Source organism: Pristiophorus japonicus, chromosome 10, assembly GCF_044704955.1.
Source record: "Pristiophorus japonicus isolate sPriJap1 chromosome 10, sPriJap1.hap1, whole genome shotgun sequence".
NCBI lineage: Eukaryota > Metazoa > Chordata > Chondrichthyes > Pristiophoridae > Pristiophorus > Pristiophorus japonicus.
The window spans coordinates 218768821-218789289 of record NC_091986.1 but is presented as its reverse complement, the minus strand read 5'-3'; the positions used below and the strand labels follow the sequence as shown (position 1 = coordinate 218789289).

Genomic DNA, 20469 nt, shown 5'->3' with positions numbered 1-20469 from the left:
CACCTCCCCCAGAACCGGTTCCAATGTCCCAGGAATTTGAATCCCTCCCTTCTGCACCACTCCTCAAGCCACGTATTCATCTGAGCTATCCTGCGATTCCTACTCTGACTAGCACGTGGCACTGGTAGCAATCCTGAGATTACTACTTTTGAGGTCCTACTTTTTAATTTAGCTCCTAGCTCCCTAAATTCATCTTGTAGGACCTCATCCTGTTTTTTTACCTATATCGTTGGTACCTATATGCACCACGACAACTGGCTATTCACCCTCACTTTTCAGAATGTCCTGCACCCGCTCCGAGACATCTTGACCCTTGCACCAGGGAGGCAACATACCATCCTGGAGTCTCGGTTGCGGCCGCAGAAACGCCTATCTATTCCCCTTACAATTGAATCCCCTATCACTATCGCTCTCCCACTCTTTTTCCTGCCCTCCTGTGCAGCAGAGCCACCCACGGTGCCATGAACTTGGCTGCTGCTGCCCTCCCCTGATGAGTCATCTCCTTCAACAGTACTCAAAGCGGTGTATCTGTTTTGCAGGGGGATCACTGCAGGGGATCCCTGCACTACCTTCCTTGCACTGCTCTTCCTGTTGGTCATCCATCCCCTATCTGACTGTGTACCCTTTACCTGCGGTAAGACCGACTCACTAAATGTGCTACTCACGTCATTCTGAGCATCGTGGATGCTCCAGAGTGAATCCACCCGCAGCTCCAGTGCCGCAACGCGGTCCGTCAGGAGCTGCAGCTGGATACACTTCCCGCACACGTAGTCGTTCCCACATAGTACAGGAGCATAACATGTGTCCGAGCTCTCCTGCCATGACTTAACCCTTAGATACACTTAAATTGGCAACAACAATGCTAAAAATTACTTACTGATCTAGAAAAGAAAAACTACTTGCCAATCACTTACCCCCTTGGCTGTGACATCACCTTTCGATTTCTTTCTACTTTTTTGCCTCCCTGCTGAAGCTGCACTGGCTGGGCCTTTATAGGCCTCCCGGTGACACTGCCGCTCTGCCTCCCGACTCCCTGCTGGGCCTCTCCGACTCTGCTCCTATTTCTTATGTTCTTATGTACACCATACTTCACTGAAGAGCAGTTCACAGCATGGGCACAGAAGGCGCTGGTGAGCCGTGGAGCTCGCTGTCCATTCCCGAGTTGGCCCGTCGTGGGCCCGCCCATCCCCCACAGTAACCTTCTGCCTCTTCCTTAGGTTGGCGGAGCTGGAGGTGAAGCTTGGCGAGATGGAAGCGGAGAGGCAACGGCTGAGGACGCGGATTGAGGCGCTGGAGGAGGCCAACCGCGCGGTGAAGGAGAAGTACGACTCACTCCAGCACCTTTACCACGCTCACTGGCAGAAACTGCGCACACAGGAGGTGGAAGGGACAGAGCTGATCCAGAATCTGATCGACATCAAGGCTCAGGCCGCCCAAGATTTGAATTACTTGAACGAGAAGCCAAGGAGGTAACGTGATGTGACCACTCGCTCCATGGGTGGAGGGGCATTCATACATTCAACCATTCACCCCAATATTGTTTCCATTGCCCGCTTTGAGCACAGCACGGGGTTAGATACAGAGTAAAGCTCCCTCTACACTGTCCCATCAAATACTCCCAGGGCAGGTACAGCACGGGTTAGATACAGAGTAAAGCTCCCTCTACACTGTCCCATCAAACACTCCCAGGGCAGGTACAGCACGGGTTAGATACAGAGTAAAGCTCCCTCGACACTGTCCCATCAAACACTCCCAGGGCAGGTACAGCATGGGGTGAGATACAGATTAAAGTTCCCTCTACACTGTCCCATCAAACGCCCCCAGGGCAGGTACAGCACGGGGTTAGATACAGAGTAAAGCTCCCTCTACACTGTCCCATCAAATACTCCCAGGGCAGGAACAGCACAGGGTTAGATACCGAGTAAAGCTCCCTCTACACTGTCCCATCAAACACTCCCAGGGCAGGTACAGCACGGGGTTAGATACAGAGTAAAGCTCCCTCTACACTGTCCCATCAAACACTCCCAGGGCAGGTACAGCACGGGGTTAGATACAGAGTAAAGCTCCCTCTACACTGTCCCATTAAACACTCCCAGGTCAGGTACAGGGGGTTAGATACAGAGTAAAGCTCCCTCTACACTGTCCCATTAAACACTCCCAGGTCAGGTACAGGGGGTTAGATACAGAGTAAAGCTCCCTCTACACTGTCCCATTAAACACTCCCAGGGCAGGTACAGCACGGGTTGCTCTTTTGGAAGAAGTGGTACAGGTTGTCATTTAGGAATGATGGGGTTTGTTGATTCTCTCCATCCTTCTCTCTTAGGACCAAGCAGAAGGACTTGGAGAAGGATTTGGCTGTAGTTTCAAACGTGCCTGTCTCAATCGACACGTGAGTGAGGGATGTGTTTGGAAGGGGTCGGGGGTTCATATTTCTGTCACATCATTGTGTCTCTGGCTGTGCATCTCTCTCTCTCAATGGAATCGCACAGCACAGGAGGAGGCCATTGGGCCCATCGAGCCTGTACCGGCTCTGACACAGCGATCCAAACTATCCCACTCCCCCCGCTCCTTCCCCACAGCCCCGCAAATGTCTCCTTTTCAAGTATTTATCCAATTCCCCGTTTGAACGTTACGATTGAATCTGCTCCCACCGCCCTTTCAGGCAGCGCGTTCCCGATCACAACAACTCGCTGCGTAAATGTATTTTTCTCTTCTCACTCCTGCTTCATTTGCCGATTATCTTCAATCTGTGTCGCCTGGTTACCTGCCCGCCTGCCCCTGGAACAGATTCTCCTGTCTGCTGCATGGAAACCCCTCATGATTTTGAACGCCTCGATCAAATCTCCCCTTAACCTACTCTGCTCCAAGGAGAATAATCGCACCATCCCCAGTCTCGGCTGAAGTCCATCCACCCGCTATTGCTGTCTATTTTGTTCGATCTCTCTCACGTACTTACCTTTCACTCCATTTGTGTCTCTGTGTCTCTCTCTTCCCTTACCTTGTAAGAACATAAGAAATAGGAGCAGGAGTCGGCCATTTGGCACAAGAACACAAGAATTAGGAACAGGAGTAGGCCATCTAGCCCCTCGAGCCTGCTCCGCCATTCAATAAGATCATGGCTGATCTGGCCGTGGACTCAGCTCCACTTACCCGCCCGCTCCCCGTAACCCTTAATTCCCTTATTGGTTAAAAATCTATCTATCTGTGACTTGAATACATTCAATGAGCTAGCCTCAACTGCTTCCTTGGGCAGAGAATTCCACAGATTCACAACCCTCTGGGAGAAGAAATTCCTTCTCAACTCGGTTTTAAATTGGCTCCCCCGTATTTTGAGGCTGTGCCCCCTAGTTCTAGTCTCCCCGACCAGTGGAAACAACCTCTCTGCCTCTATCTTGTCTATCCCTTTCATTATTTTAATGTTGCTAGAAGATCACCCCTCATCCTTCTGAACTCCAACGAGTAAAGACCCAGTCTACTCAATCTATCATCATAAGGTAACCCCTCATCTCCGGAATCAGCCTCGTGAATCGTCTCTGTACCCCCTCCAAAGCCAGTATATCCTTCCTTAAATAAGGTGACCAAAACTGCAAGCAGTACTCCAGGTGCGGCCTCACCAATACCCTATACAGTTGCAGCAGGACCTCCCTGCTTTTGTACTCCATCCCTCTCGCAATGAAGGCCAACATTCCATTTGCCTTCCTGATTACCTGCTGCACCTGCAAACTAACTTTTTGGGATTCATGCACAAGGACCCCCAGGTCCCTCTGCACCGCAGCATGTTGTAATTTCTCCCCATTCAAATAATATTCCCTTTTACTGTTTTCTTTCCCAAGGTGGATGACCTCACACTTTCCGACATTGTATTCCATCTGCCAAACCTTAGCCCATTCGCTTAACCTATCTAAATCTCTTTGCAGCCTCTCTGTGTCCTCTACACAACACGCTTTCCCACTAGTCTTTGTGTCATCTGCAAATTTTGTTACACTACACTCTGTCCCCTCTTCCAGGTCATTTATGCATATTGTAAACAGTTGTGGTCCCAGCACCGATCCCTGTGGCACACCACTAACCACTGATTTCCAACCCGAAAAGGACCCATTTATCCCGACTCTGCTTTCTGTTCGCCAGCCAATTCTCTATCCATGCTAATACATTTCCTCTGACTCCGCGTACCTCTATCTTCTGCAGTAACCTTTTGTGTGGCACCTTATCGAATGCCTTTTGGAAATCTAAATACACCACATCCATCGGTACACCTCTATCCACCATGCTCGTTATATCCTCAAAGAATTCTAGTAAATTAGTTAAACATGATTTCCCCTTTATGAATCCATGCTGCGTCTGCTTGATTGCACTATTCCTATCTAGATGTCCTGCTATTTCTTCCTTAATAGTTTTAATCATTTTCCCCACTACAGATGTTAAACTAACCAGCCTATTGTTACCTGCCTTTTGTCTGCCCCCTTTTTTAAACAGAGGCGTTACATTAGCTGTTTTCCAATCCGCTGGTACCTCCCCAGAGTCCAGAGAATTTTGGTAGATTATAACGAATGCATCTGCTATAACTTCCGCCATCTCTTTTAATACCCTGGGATGCATTTCATCAGGACCAGGGGACTTGTCTACCTTGAGTCCCATTAGCCTGTCCAGCACTACCCCCTAGTGATAGTGACTGTCCCAAGGTCCTCCCTTCCCACATTCCTGTGACCAGCAATTTTTGGCATGGTTTTTGTGTCTTCCACTGTGAAGACCGAAGCAAAATAATTGTTTAAAGTCTCAGCCATTTCCACATTTCCCATTATTAAATCCCCCTTCTCATCTTCTAAGGGACCAACATTTACTTTATTCACTGTTTTCCATTTTTTATATATCTGTAAAAGCTTTTGCTATCTGTTTTTATGTTTTGCGCCAGTTTACTTTCGTAATCTATCTTTCCTTTCTTTATTGCTTTTTTAGTCATTCCTTGCTGTTGTTTAAAATTTTCCCAATCTTCTAGTTTCCCACTAACCTTGGCCACCTTATACGCATTGGTCTTTGATTTGATACTCTCCTTTATTTCCTTGGTTATCTACGGCTGGTTATCCCTTCTCTTAACACCCTTCTTTTTCACTGGAATATATTTTTGTTGCGTACTATGAAAGAGCTCCTTAAAAGTCCTCCACTGTTCCTCAATTGTGCCACCGTTTAGTCTTTGTTTCCAGTCTACTTTAGCCAACTCTGCCCTCATCCCACTGTAGTCCCCTTTGTTTAAGCCCCTCGAGCCTGCTCTGCCCTTCAATAAGATCATGGCTGATCTGATCATGGACTCAGCTCCACTTCCCTGCCCACTCCCCATAATCCTTTACTCCCTTATCGCTCAAAAATCTGACTATCTCCGCCTTAAATTTATTCAATGTCCCAGCCTCCACAGCTCTCTGCGGCAGAGAATTCCACAGATTTACAACCCACTGAGAGAAGAAATTCCTCCTCAGCTCAGCTCTAAATAGGCGGCCCCTTATTCTGAGACTATGTCCCCTAGTTTTAGTTTCCCCTATGAGTGGAAATATCCTCTCTGCATCCACCTTGTCGAGCCCCCTCATTATCTTATAAGTTTCAATAAGATCACCTCTCATTCTTCTGAACTCCAATGAGTAGAGACCCAACTTACTCAACCTTTCCTCATAAGTCCACCCCCTCATCTCCGGAATCAACCGAGTGAACCTTCTCTGAACAGCCTCCAATGCAAGTATATCTTTCCTTAAATACGGAGACCAAAACTGTACGCAGTACTCCAGGTGTGGCCTCACCAATACCCTGTACAGTTGTAGCAGGACTTCTCTGCTTTTATACTCCATCCCTTTTGCAATAAAGGCCAAGATTCCACTTGGCTCCCTGATCACTTGCTGAACCTGCATACTAACTTTTTGTGTTTCATACACAAGGACCCCCAGGTCCCGCTGTACTGCAACACTTTGCAATCTTTCTCCATTTAAAGCATAATTTGCATTTCTATCAGTGCAGAACTCCCTCGGCGCCGCCCCTCTGACAGAGTGGCGCTCCCTCGGCGCCGCCCCTCCGACAGTGCAGCTCTCCCTCGGCACTGCACTGGGGGTGTCAGTCTAGATTTTTGTGCTGAAGTCTCTGGAGTGTGGACTTGATCCCACGACCTTCTGATTCTGAGGCGAGAGAGCTGCCCACTGAGCCACGGCTGCACAGAGCGAGGAGCGTGGTGCCCCTTTTCTCCTGATAACCGTGGCCCGTGTAGCGTACAGGAGAAGGTGGGTCGTGCTTCCAGATTCTGCTGATTCTGAAACGTTTGTTTTGTTTTTAAGAGATGTGTTTCGTCATGAGCCAAATGAGCCACCAGAGGGCGCTGGACAACAGGAGAGCAAGAGTTACAAGTCACGCCGGAGTTTTAGGTAAAAGGGCAGGCGGAGGGGCTTGGGGGGGGGTCACCCGTGATGTTTCCCGCGTCCTGTCCCCCTCCTGCCCCCACCCCTCCTCCCGCTCCCTGCGGGTCTCCAACTGAAAACTCCGACCATGCCCCTTTGTCACGAAACAAAGGAACGAGAGGCAGCGAGAAAACTGGGGCAAGAAGGTGAAGTAAAGACTCTGCAAGTTGGATGAGGCACTCCTGTCAATGTTTGCAGCGAGGCCCCCAGCAACGTGTCCGTACTTTACCATGAGTTGCCTGGGAGGGTGTTTGTGATTACCCTGGGAGAGAGTAATCCCCAGAAATGTGTCAATATTTGCAGGGCGTCCCTAGAATTGCTCTGGTCAGTCCAAGACTTTAGAAGAGATCATGATGCAGCTGGGTATCAGGATGTGTGACCTTGGCGTCGACCCCCTGTGACCTTGACATTGGGCAGAGTGACTTCGATGCCGGGCCGGTTGAGTTGGATGCTGGGCTCAAGCACTTGATGGACAAGTTCGATGGGCCCAATGGCCTTTCTTCTTCCCCCTTGACTTCACCTTTAAGAGCTTCAACCTGCCCTTGCTAAAACCAGCATTCATTACCCTTGAATCTTCCTTCTTGTTTTAGGTCCGCCTCCTTCAGCCTTCCAACCCACCCCAAGTTTCTCCAATCCTTCAAAGGCTTATTTAGGTAAGTCATGCATCGAAGCTATTGCGTGTTCCTGGGCAGCTAAGTAGTTGTCACCTGCATTGTCTGGCCCTCCGATCTACTCGATGGAAACATCCGTGTCCCACCTTGGGGAGGATCACAGGGTGCACTCCAGTTGTGTCCTTTGCTGACGTGCTCACTGGGGGCTGGGAGTGGCTGCAATTGTGGAGTTAATCGTGATCTCAACTCATCCCACCTCCCAGCCTTTAATCGTTGCCTTGTTCTTCTATCCTACAACTCGACCCATGGTGCTGATCGCGCTCTCCAGCATTTTCTCACTTCAACTTTCTCTAGAAAGTTCCTTCTCGCGCTGGGCTAATTACAGCACAGAAAGAGGCCATTAGGCCCCCCCGCTCCGTGCCGGGGTTTATGCTCCACACCAGCCCCCCTCCCACCCCTCTCCATCTCACCCCATCACCATATCCTTCTATTCCTTTCTCCCTCATGTGTTTATCCAGCCTCCCCCTTAAATGCATCGATACTATTCACCTCAACCCCTCCCTGTGGCAGCGAGTTCCACATTCTCACCCCTCTCTGGGTGAAGAGGTTTCTCCTGATTTCCCCAGTGGATTTATTAGTGACTGTCTTATATTGATGGCCCCTGGTCCTGGTCTCCCCCACAATCGGAAACATCTTCTCTAGGTCTACCCTATCGAAACAGTTCATAATCTTAAAGACCTCTATCGGGTCACCCTCCAGGATTCTCTTTTCCAGAGGAAAGAACGTTACCCTGTTCACTCTTTCCTAACCGGAACGTTCTGGTGTTAACCTTGTAAATCTATTCAGCATCTTCTGCAGTGCCTCAATTATCCTTTCTGTAATATGGAGACCAGAACTGTTCATGGTGCTCCAAGTGTGCTTTAACCAAAGTTCCATACAAGCCTCACATAACTTCTCCTGATTTTGAATTTTATTCCTCGAGAAATTTAAGCTCTACTCTCTGTTTCCTATTTTGTTCTTCAGCTTGCTCTCCATTCTGCGACTTGTCCACTGACTCTACACGTTCGGAACTTAGTCACCAGTCTATTATGTGGTACCTTTTTATTGAAGGCCTTTTGCAAATCCAAATATATTGCATCTACTGCAGTACCCTTGTCTACTCTTTCTGTTACTTCAAGAGGGTCTATTAAACATGACCTTCCCTCCTTAAAATCCGTGCTGACTTCTCTCTATTCCATCTTCGGTGTCTCAACTGGCCTGCGTTTCCTTGTCCAAGTGGCCAGTCTGTCACCTGGGCTATTTGACAGGGGGAGGCATCATAGCCGAACACAATCCTCTCCTGTTCCGATGCCCACGCAAGCACGCCTTCTGTTAAGTATGGAAGAACTCCACAAGACTGAGTACTGTGAGCTAAAACTAATGTGACCTTAGTCTCTTTTAATACAACTCCAGAGTGCCTAAGCAGCATTGGCAGACAACCTTTTATACTCCCTTGCACGAGGTGTGCAGGTGACCCTTGGGCCTCCAACAGTTGCGCCCTCCGGTGGCAAGTCTTACACAGTTACAATGTTTACATATATAACACCTTCCAAACGGGGTGACTGGATCGGGATCAGGAGTGGGGAACCCTGGCTGGTTGATGGACCATGGATTCATTCCCACCCCTCTTACACAAGGCGGATGGGGACAAAGTGTTGGACCTCCAACAATGTGATACATTTTGGTAGGAAGAACGAGGAGAGGCAAAATAAACTAAACTATGTCCTTTATTGCAAGGGGGTTGGAGTATAAGAGTAAGGAATTCTTGCTACAATTGTACAGGGCCCTGGGTGAGACCACACCTGGAGTACTGTGCACAGCTTTGGTCTCTGTACCTAAGGAAGGATATATTTGCCTTGGAGGCGGTACAACAGCGGTTCACCAGACTGATCCCTGGGATGAGGAGGCTGTCCTATGAGGAGGGATTGTCTAGATTGGGCCGATACTCTCTGGAGTTTAGAAGATTGAGAGGTGATCTCATGAAACATACCAGATTCTGAGGGGGATTGACAGGGTAGATGCCGAGAGATTGTTTCCCCCCGGGCTGGGGAGTCGAGGACCAGGGGTCACAGTCTCAGGATAAGGGGTCGGCCATTTAGGACTGAGATGAGGAGGAATTTCTTCACTCAGAGGGTGGTGAATCTTTGGGACTCTCTGCCCCAGAGGGCTGTGGAGGCTCAATCGTTGAGTATATTCAAGGCTGAGATCGATAGGTTTTTGGACTTGAGGGAAAATCGAGGGATATGGAGATCGGGCGGGAAAGTGGAGCTGAGGTCGAAGATCAGCCATGATCTTATTGAATGGTGCATGCAGGCTCGAGGGGCCGAATGGCCGACTCCTGCTCCTAATTCTTAAAATGTCCCATCGTGCTTCACAGGAGCTAGCACAGATACAATGGGTAGAACAGCCTCGTTCTGCATCGTAAATTTCTATGATTCATTATCAAACAAAATTTGACACGAAGCCATGTTAGGAGAGGTAGGTTTTAAGGAGTGTCTTAAAGGAGGAGAGAGAGGTAGAGAGGCGGGGAGGTTTAGGGAGGGAGTTCCAGGCAGAATAGTGTGATCTAAAGTACATATATTGCAATGACACTCATTTTGTTTTATCGTTTAACTTTTAGTATGTTTGTGTTCAGCATTCAAACTATATTCAGTGAAAAAAAAACATTGAATGTTGCTCTCCGTAATACCAAGCTCTCAAAATAATTTTCTATTTGGAGGAAATTGTGTTTCTATGTAGCTTAGCTCCAACAACACTCGAGAAGCTCGACACCATCCAGGACAAAGCAGCCGCTTGATCGGCCCCCCATCCACCATCTTCAACACTCACTCCCTCCACCACCGGCGCCCCCTGGCTGCAGTGTGTACCATCTACAAGATGCACTGCAGCAACTCGCCAAGGCTTCTTCGGCAGCACCTCCCAAACCCGCGACCTCTACCGCCTAGAAGGACAAGGGCAGCAGGCGCATGGGAACACCACCACCTCCACGTTCCCCTCCCAGTCACACACCATCCTGACTTGGAAATATATCGGCCGTTCCTTCATCGTCGCTGGGTCACAATCCTGGAACTCCCTCCCTAACAGCACTGTGGGAGCACCTTCACCACACGGACTGCAGCGGTTCAAGAAGGCGGCTCACCACCACCTTCTCAAGGGGCAATTAGGGATGGGCAATAAATGCCGGCCTTGCCAGAGACACCCACATCCCAGGAACAAATTAAAAAAAAAAAAAATGTTTTTTCCATTAAATTTTATACATGAATCACCTTATGCTGCCTATTTCCTCATTTGCCCCTCTCCAAATTACCTGCGTGTCTCCACGCCATCTCCGTCTAGCCTGGAGCGAAGACCGACAGAGAGGCCATTAAATCAGCTTTCATCGGCAGTCCCTCGGAATCGAGGAAGACTTGCTTCCACTCTTAACATGAGTTCTTAGGAGGCTGAACAGTCCAATATGAGAATTACAGTCTCTGTCACAGGTGGGACAGACAGTGGTTGAAGGAAAGGGTGGGTGGGGAGTCTGGTTTGCCGCACGCTCCTTCCGCTGCCTGCGCTTGGTTTCTGCATGCTCTCGGCGACGAGACTCGAGGTGCTCAGCGCCCTCCCGGATGCACTTCCTCCACTTAGGGCGGTCTTTGGCCAGGGACTCCCAGGTGTCGGTGGGGATGTTGCACTTTATCAGGGAGGCTTTGAGGGTGTCCTTGTAACCTTGAGGGTGACCTGGGGCTCGCTTGCCGTGTAGGAGTTCCGAGTAGAGCGCTTGCTTTGGGGCTCTCATGTCTGGAATGTGAACAATGTGGCATGACCAACGGAGCTGGTCGAGTGTGGTCAGTGCCTCGATGCTGGGGATGTTGGCCTGATCGAGGACGCTAACGTTGGTGCGTCTGTCCTCCCAGGGGATTTGTAGGATCTTGCGGAGACATCGTTGGTGGTATTTCTCCAGCTTTACTTAACGTCTGTTTGTTACTTTCCCTCTGCATCGCAACAGGAAACGTTCGAACACGGCTTACAATGAGGTCGATTGCAGCCCAAGCAACATCTGCTCACTCGCCAGGGTCCCAGCCAGAGTACGGCACAGCTTGGTAAGTCACCGTCAGATCCCGACACATCAGGTCCCAGGCCCGATCTGTCAGCTGTGGCTCAGTGGGCAGCACTCTTGCCTCTGAGTCAGAAGGTCGTGAGCACAAAATTCCAGACTGACATTCCAGTGCAGTGCTGAGGGAGCGCCGCACTGTCGGAGGGGCAGTGCTGAGGGAGCGCCGCACTGTCGGAGGGGCCTTCTTTCGTATGAGATGTTAAACCGAGGCCCTGACTGCTCTCTTGGGACGTTAACGATCCCACGGCCATTATTTTGAATAAGAGCAGGGGAGTTCTCCCCGATGTCCTGGCCAATTTTTAATCCCTCAATTATAATCACAAAAAAAATCAGATTATCGTATTGCTGTTTGTGGGAGCTTGCTGGGCGCAAATTTGCTGCCCCGTTTCCCACATTACAACAGCGACTACACTCCAAAAGTACCCCATTGGCTGTAAAGCGCTTTGGGATGTCCTGAGGTCGTGAAAGGTGCTATATAAATGCAAGTCTTTTTTTCCAATCCTCGCCCTTCGCTGAGTGGGGTGATTTTGGCCAAAGCAGCATTTTCGTAGAACGACAAAGCACAGAAGGAGGCCATTGGGCCGGCTCTGTGACAGAGCGATCCAATTAATCCCACTCCCCCCCCGCTCTTTACCCACAGCCCTGAAAATATTTCCCTTCAAGTATTTATTCCATTCCCTGTTTGAAAGTTACTATTGATATTGATAGTCAGAGTAGGAATCGCAGGATAGCGCAGATGAATACGTGGCTTGAGCAGTGGTGCAACAGGGAGGGATTCAAATTCCTGGGGCATTGGAACCGGTTCTGGGGGAGGTGGGACCAGTACAAACCGGACGGTCTGCACCTGGGCAGGACCGGAACCAATGTCCTAGGGGGAGTGTTTGCTAGTGCTGTTGGGGAGGATTTAAACTGATATGGCAGGGGGATGGGAACCAATGCAGGGAGACAGAGGGAAACAAAAAGGAGGCAAAAGCAAAAGCCAGAAAGGAGATGAGGAAAAGTGGAGGGCAAAGAACAAAAAGGGCCACCGTACAACAAAATTCTAAAAGGACAAAGGGTGTTAAAAGAACAAGCCTGAAGGCTTTGTGTCTTAATGCAAGGAGTATCCGCAATAAAGTGGATGAATTAACTGTGCAAATAGATGTTAACAAATATGATGTGATTGGGATTACGGAGACGTGGCTCCAGGATGATCAGGGCTGGGAACTCAACATCCAGGGGTATTCAACATTCAGGAAAGATAGAATAAAAGGAAAAGGAGGTGGGGTAGCATTGCTGGTTAAGGAGCAAATTAAGGCAATAGTTCGGAAGGACATTAGCTTGGATGATGTGGAATCTATATGGGTAGAGCTGCAGAATACCAAAGGACAAAAAACGTTAGTGGGAGTTGGGTACAGACCTCCAAACAGTAGTAGTGATGTTGGGGAGGGCATCAAACATGAAATTAGGGGTGCGTGCAATAAAGGTGCAGCAGTTATAATGGGTGACTTTAATATGCACATAGATTGGGTTAACCAAACTGGAAGCAATACGGTAGAGGAGGATTTCCTGGAGTGCATAAGGGATGGTTTTTTAGACCAATATGTCGAGGAACCAACGAGGGGGGAGGCCATCTTAGACTGGGTGTTGTGTAATGAGAGAGGATTAATTAGCAATCTCGTTGTGCGAGGCCCCTTGGGGAAGAGTGACCATAATATGGTGGAATTCTGCATTAGGATGGAGAATGAAATAGTTAATTCAGAGACCATGGTTCAGAACTTAAAGAAGGGTAACTTTGAAGGTATGAGGCGTGAATTGGCTAGGATAGATTGGCGAATGATACTGAAGGGGTTGACTGGATGGGCAATGGCAGACATTTAGAGACCGCATGGACGAACTACAACAATTGTACATTCCTGTCTGTCGTAAAAATAAAAAAGGGAAGGTGGCTCAACCGTGGCTATCAAGGGAAATCAGGGATAGCATTAAAGCCAAGGAAGTGGCATACAAATTGGCCAGAAATAGCAGCGAACCCGGGGACTGGGAGAAATTTAGAACTCAGCAGAGGAGGACAAAGGGTTTGATTAGGGCAGGGAAAATGGAGTACGAGAAGAAACTGGCAGGGAACATTAAGGCGGATTGCAAAAGTTTCTATAGATATGTAAAGAGAAAAAGGTTAGTAAAGACAAACGTAGGTCCCCTGCAGTCAGAATCAGGGGAAGTCATAACGGGGAACAAAGAAATGGCGGACCAATTGAACAAGTACTTTGGTTCAGTATTCACTGAGGAGGACACAAACAACCTTCCGGATATAAAAGGGGTCGGAGGGTCTAGTAAGGAGGAGGAACTGAGGGAAATCCTTATTAGTCGGGAAATTGTGTTGGGGAAATTGATGGGATTGAAGGCCGATAAATCCCCAGGGCCTGATGGACTGCATCCCAGAGTACTTAAGGAGGTGGCCTTGGAAATAGTGGATGCATTGACAGTCATTTTCCAACATTCCATTGACTCTGGATCAGTTCCTATGGAGTGGAGGGTAGCCAATGTAACCCCACTTTTTAAAAAAGGAGGGAGAGAGAAAACAGGGAATTACAGACCGGTCAGCCTGACATCGGTAGTGGGTAAAATGATGGAATCAATTATTAAGGATGTCATCGCAGTGCATTTGGAAAGAGGTAATATGATAGGTCCAAGTCAGCATGGATTTGTGAAAGGGAAATCATGCTTGACAAATCTCCTGGAATTTTTTGAGGATGTTTCCAGTAGAGTGGACAAGGGAGAACCAGTTGATGTGGTATATTTGGACTTTCAGAAGGCTTTCGACAAGGTCCCACACAAGAGATTAATGTGCAAAGTTAAAGCACATGGGATTGGGGGTAGTGTGCTGACATGGATTGAGAACTGGTTGTCCGACAGGAAGCAAAGAGTAGGAGTAAATGGGGACTTTTCAGAATGGCAGGCAGTGACTAGTGGGGTACCGCAAGGTTCTGTGCTGGGGCCCCAGCTGTTTACACTGTACATTAATGATTTAGACGAGGGGATTAAATGTAGTATCTCCAAATTTGCGGATGACACTAAGTTGGGTGGCAGTGTGAGCTGCAAGGAGGATTCTATGAGGCTGCAGAGCGACTTGGATAGGTTAGGTGAGTGGGCAAATGCATGGCAGATGAAGTATAATGTGGATAAATGTGAGGTTATCCACTTTGGTGGTAAAAACAGAGAGACAGACTATTATCTGAATGGTGACAGATTAGGAAAAGGGGAGGTGCAAAGAGACCTGGGTGTCATGGTACATCAGTCATTGAAGGTTGGCATGCAGGTACAGCAGGCGGTTAAGAAAGCAAATGGCATGTTGGCCTTCATAGCGAGGGGATTTGAGTACAAGGGCAGGGAGGTGTTGCTACAATTGTACAGGGCCTTGGTGAGGCCACACCTGGAGTATTGTGTACAGTTTTGGTCTCCTAACCTGAGGAAGGACATTCTTGCTATTGAGGGAGTACAGCGAAGGTTCACCAGACTGATTCCCGGGATGGCGGGACTGACCTATCAAGAAAGACTGGATCAACTGGGCTTGTATTCACTGGAGTTCAGAAGAATGAGAGGGGACCTCATAGAAACGTTTAAAATTCTGATGAGGTTAGACAGGTTAGATGCAGGAAGAATGTTCCCAATGTTGGGGAAGTCCAGAACCAGGGGACACAGTCTAAGGATAAGGGGGAAGCCATTTAGGACCGAGGTGAGGAGGAATTTCTTCACCCAGAGAGTGGTGAACCTGTGGAATTCTCTACCACAGAAAGTTGTTGAGGCCAATTCACTAAATATATTTAAAAAGGAGTTAGATGAAGTCCTTACTACTAGGGGAATCAAGGGGTATGGTGAGAAAGCAGGAATGGGGTACTGAAGTTGCATGTTCAGCCATGAACTCATTGAATGGCGGTGCAGGCTAGAAGGGCCGAATGGCCTACTCCTGCACCTATTTTCTATGTTTCTATGTTTCTATGAATCTGCTCCCACTGCCCTCTCAGGCAGTGCGTTCCCGATCACAACAACTCGCTGGGTAAACACATTCTCCCCATCTCCCCCTCTGCTTCTTTAGCCAATCACCTTCAATCTGTGTCCCTCTGGTTACTGACCCCCCCGACACTAGAAACAGTGGCTCCTATTTTTACTCTATCAAATCCCCCTCATGATTTTGAACACCTCGATCAAATCTCCCCTTAACCTTCTCTGCTCCAAGGAGAACAACCCCAGCTTCTCCAGTCTCTCCACGTCACTGAAGTCCCTCATCCCAGGAACCATTCTGGTCAATCTCCCTCTGCACCCTCTCTAAGGCCTTCACATCCTTCCTAAAGTGCGATGCCCAGAATTGGCCACACTACTCCAGCTGGGGCTTAGCTAGTGATTTACGACGATTTAGCATAACTTCCATGCTTTAGTACTCTGTACTTCTATTTATAAAGACAAGAACCCTGTGTGCTTTTTAGTCGCCTTCTCAACCTGCCTGGTCACCTTCAAAGATTTCTGTACATGCACCCTCAGGTCCCTTTGTTCCTGCATCCTCTTTACAATAGTTTATATTACATAAGAACATAAGAAATAGGAGCAGGAGTCGGCCATTCGGCCCCTCGAACCTGCTCTGCCATTTAATAAGATCATGGCTGATCCGATCATGGACTCAGCTCCACTTCCCTGCCCGCTCCCCATAACCCTTTACTCCCTTATCGCTCAAAAATCTGTCTATCTCCGCCTTAAATATATTCAATGACCCAGCCTCCACAGCTCTCTGGAGTAGAGAATTCCACAGATTTACAACCCTCTGAGAAGAAATTCCTTCTCATTTCAGTTTTAAATGGACGGCCTCTTATTCTGAGACTAATACCCCCTAGTTGTAGATTCCCTATGGGGGGGAAATATACTCTCTGCATCCACCCTGTCAAGCCCCCTCAGAATCTTATAAGTTTCAATAAGATCATCTCTCATTCTTCTAAACTCCAATGTGTAGAGGCCCAACCTGCTCAACCTTTCTTCATAAGACAACCCCCTCATCTCCAGAATCAACCTCGTGAACCTTCTCTGAACAGCCTCCAATGCAAGTATATCCTTCCTTAAATACGAAGACCAAAACTGCACGCAGTACTCCAGGTGTGGCCCCACCAATCCCCTGTACAGTTGTAGCAGGACTCCTCTGCTTTTATACTCTATCCCCCCCCTTGCAATAAAGGCCAACATTCCATTTGCCTTCCTGATCACTTGCTGTACCTGCATACTGACGGTTTGTGGTTCATGCACAAGGACCCCCAGGTCCCTCTGTACTGCAGCATTTTCTAGTCTCTCCCCATTTAGTTTATATAGCCTCTCCTCGTTCTTTGTTCCAAAATGTATCACTTCACACTTCTCTGCGTTAAATTGCATCTGCCACCTGTTTGCCCGTTTCACCGGTCTGTCTCCGCCCTCCTGGAGTCTGCTGCCGCCTCCTTCGAATTGAAAATAAATCTCTCAGAATTGCTCCTCTAAGACCTGACCGTGTCATGTCTGTTTTTTTTTGCTCTTTGATGCAGGAAGCCCACGACGGAGAGGTTAATGCCGTCCGGTTTTCGCCCAACTCCAAAATCCTGGCCACGGGCAGCAGTGACCGAAAGGTGAAGCTGTGGGATATTGTTGGAGGTAAGCTCCTGGAGGCAGCCCTGGGACACAATGCCGCATGGTCAGCAAATCGGCAGCTGGAGAGCTCTGGACTCCCTGGGGCTTGGATTTCCAGGTTGTCTGCCGCCTCAGCGAGCGGCCGGAGGAGGCGTTAATGGGAGGGTCAGAGGTTACCGACAGTGCGCACAGCATTTAGCCCCCCCCCCCCCCGACCCAAAATTCTTTGGGGCTCCCCGGGGGCGCAAACCAGTAGCGTCGGGCTGCTGATGATCACTCCGATCCTGACGTCAGCCCTTGTGTAACGCCCACGCTTAACCCCAGTCGGTAAATTCGGTGCGGCTGCCTCATTTAGCGCCCGCCAATAACACCGTCGGGAATACAGTGGGTCCAGGCTTAGGGTCGCTAACTGGCAGCTACTTAAAGGGATGAGAAAGCACTTCCCTCGGGAGGTCACAGTCAGTGCGACGTTTACGCACAGCACAGTGCGTGAGCCTCCCAGATTGCAGCGGCAGACAGACATAACGGCGCGGGTTGGAAAGAAGAGAGCGTGGAAACCTTAACGGGTGCGTTACTACGCCACGCCTTTAAGACTCGGCTTTTCCCGGGATCTGGCTCGGAGTTCCGCGCATATGCGATGGGTCCGCAAAATGTACCAGCCGAGCTTTCATTATCATAAATCATGGCTGATTTATCGCCCCGTCAGCTGTTCCACCGACTGTGACGAATTTCTGGGCGGGAGACACAAACGTTTTCAAGGAGCTAATGTTATCACTCCATCTCGGTTAACGCCCCAACAGAGCCACAATCGAATTTCTCCCCCTCCCCCCTTACCTAAAGAGGATATACTTGCATTGGAGGCGGTGCAACGAAGGTTCACTCAGTTGATTCCTGGGATGAGAGGGTTGTCCTATGAGGAGAGATTAAATGGGATGGATTGAGAACAAATCTGGAGGATTCAGGCCAAATATGTGCCCTTTTTTTTTTTAAAAAAAGGGTGGGGCTAAAGGGTAGCACACCCTCTGGCTGTTGAGGGGAGTACAGGGTACGATAAGAAGGGAGGCTTATGACAGATACCGAGGGCTAAATACTGCGGCATCTCTAGAGGTGTGTAGAAAGTCCAGGGATGAAATTGAAAAGGAAATTAGGAAAGCCAAGAGAGAGCATGAAAAATTCTTGGCAAATAAAATCAAGGCAAACCCAAAGATGCTTTACAAATGTATTAAGAGCAAGAGGATAACTAAAGAAAGGGCAGGGCCTATTAAAGACCATAAGGGTAATCTGTGTGTGGAGGCATAAGACGTGGGCATGGTTCTTAATAATACTTTGCATCTGTTTTTATAAAAGAGAGGGGAGATGCAGACACTGCTATCGAGAAGGAGGAATGTGAAATATTAGATGAAATAAGCATAGTGAGAGAGGAGCTATTAAGGGGTTTAGCAGCTTTGAAAGTGGATAAGTCCCCAGGCCCGGATGAAATGTATCCCATTATGTTCAGCGAAGCAGAAGAGGAAATAGCAGAGGCTCCGACCATCATTTTCCAATCCTCTCTGGCTTCAGGTGTGGTGCCAGAGGACTGGAGGACTGCTAATGTGGTACCTTTGTTTAAGAAGGGAGAAAGGGATAGACCGAGTAATTACAGGCCGGTCAGCCTAACCTCAGTTGTGGGAAAATTATTGGAAAAAATCCTGAAGGACAGGATAAATCTTCATTTAGTAAGAAGCGGATTAATCAAGGAGCCAGCACGGATTTAGAAAATAACATAGAAAATAGGTGCAGGAGTAGGCCATTCGGCCCTTCTAGCCTGCACCTGTTAAGGGAAGGTCGTGTCTGACTGACTTGATTGAATTTTTCGAGGAGGTAACCAGGAGGGTCGATGAGGGCAATGCGTTTGATGTAGTGTATATGGATTTTAGCAAAGCTTTTGATAAGGTCCCACAAGGCAGCCTGGTCACGAAAATAAAAGCCCATGGGATCCAGGGCAAAGTGGCAAGTTGGATCCAAAATTGGCTCGGAGGCAGGAAGCAAAGGGTAATGGTTGATGGATGTTTTGTGACTGGAAGGTTGTTTCCAGTGGGGTTCCACAGGGCTCAGTGCTGGGTCCCTTGCTTTTTGTGATATACATCAATGATCTAGACGTGAATATAGGGGGGTACGATTAAGAAGAAAGCTGTAAACTGCAGGAAGATATCGATCAATCAACTGGTCAGGTGGGCAGAACAGTGGCAAATGGAATTCAATCCGGAGAAGTGTGAGGTAATGCATTTGCGGAGGGCTAACAAGGCAAGGGAATACACATTAAATGGTAGGACACTGAGAAGTGTAGAGGAACAGAGGGACCTCGGAGTGCATGTCCACAGATCCCAGAAGTTAGCAGGCCAGGTAGATAAGGTGGTTAAGAAGGCATACGGAATGCTTGCCTTTATTAGCCGAGGCATGGAATACAAGAGCATGATGGGGGGGTTATGCTCGAACTGTATAAAACACTGGTTAGGCCACAGCTGGAGTACTGCGTGCAGTTCTGGTCACCACATTACAGGAAAAATGTGATTGCACTGGAGAGGGTACAGAGGAGATTTACGAGGATGTTGCCAGGACTGGAGAATTTTAGCTTGGAGCAAAGATTGGATAGGCTGGGGTTGTTTTCTTTGGAACAGAGGAGGCTGAGGGGAGACCTTACTGAGGTGTGTAAAATTATGAGGGGCCGAGATATAGTGGATAGGAAGGGCCCATTTCCCTTAGCAGAGGGGTCAACAACCAGAGGGCATAGATTTAAAGTAATTGGGAGGGGATTTGAGGGGAAATTTCTTCACCGAGGGTGGTGGGGGTCTGGAACTCACTGCCTGAAAGGGTGGTAGAGGCAGAAACCCTCACTGCATTTAAAAAGTACTTGGATGCGAATTTGAAGTGCCGTAACCTACAGGGCTACGGACCGAGAGCGGGAAAGTGGGATTAGGTTGGGTGGCTCTTTGTCGGCCGATGCAGACACGATGGGCCGAATGGCCTCCTTCCGTGCTGTAAATTTCTGTGATTCTAAGATTACGGCTGATCTGATCTTGGCCTCAACTCCACTTTCCTGCCTGTTCCCCATAACTCTTAACTCCCCTATAGTTCAAGGATATGTCTATCTCCGCCTTGAATATATTCAATGACCCAGCCTCCACAGCTCTCTGGGGCAGAGAATTCCAAAGATGCACATCCCTCTGAGAGAAGAAATTCCTCCTCATCTCAGTTTTAAAATTGCGGCCCCCTATTCTGAAATTATGCCCCCTAGTTGTAGATTCCCCCACAAGGGGAAACATCCTCTCTGCATCTACTTTGCAACATTCGCGCCACACAAGTGCCAGGCAATGACCATCTCCAACAAGCGAGAGTCTAACCACCGCCCCTTGACATTCAATGCCATTACCATCGCCGAATCCACCACCATCAACATCCTGGGGGTCACCATTGACCAGAGACTTAACTGGACCAGCCACATAAATACTGTGGCAACAAGAGCAGGTCAGAGGCTGGGTATTCTGCGGTGAGTGTCTCACCTCCTGACTCCCCAAAGCCTTTCCTCCATCTACAAGGCACAAGTCAGGAGTGTGATGGAATACTGTCCACTTGCCCGGATGAGTGCAGCTCCAACAACACTCGAGAAGCTCGACACCATCCAGGACAAAGCAGC

At 48.6% G+C, this 20469-nt stretch overlaps 1 protein-coding gene across 1 annotated transcript in view; it reads left to right on the top strand.

Moving 5' to 3' along the window:
- Positions 1–20469, top strand: part of LOC139275301 (autophagy-related protein 16-like) — a 91943-nt gene that overhangs the window by 28124 nt on the left and 43350 nt on the right. Inside the window, exons 5-10 of the mRNA XM_070892577.1 lie at positions 1218–1469; positions 2324–2389; positions 6312–6398; positions 7022–7084; positions 11070–11163; positions 16715–16820. Coding sequence (XP_070748678.1) covers positions 1218–1469; positions 2324–2389; positions 6312–6398; positions 7022–7084; positions 11070–11163; positions 16715–16820 — 668 coding nt within the window. The remainder of the gene's footprint in view (positions 1–1217; positions 1470–2323; positions 2390–6311; positions 6399–7021; positions 7085–11069; positions 11164–16714; positions 16821–20469) is intronic.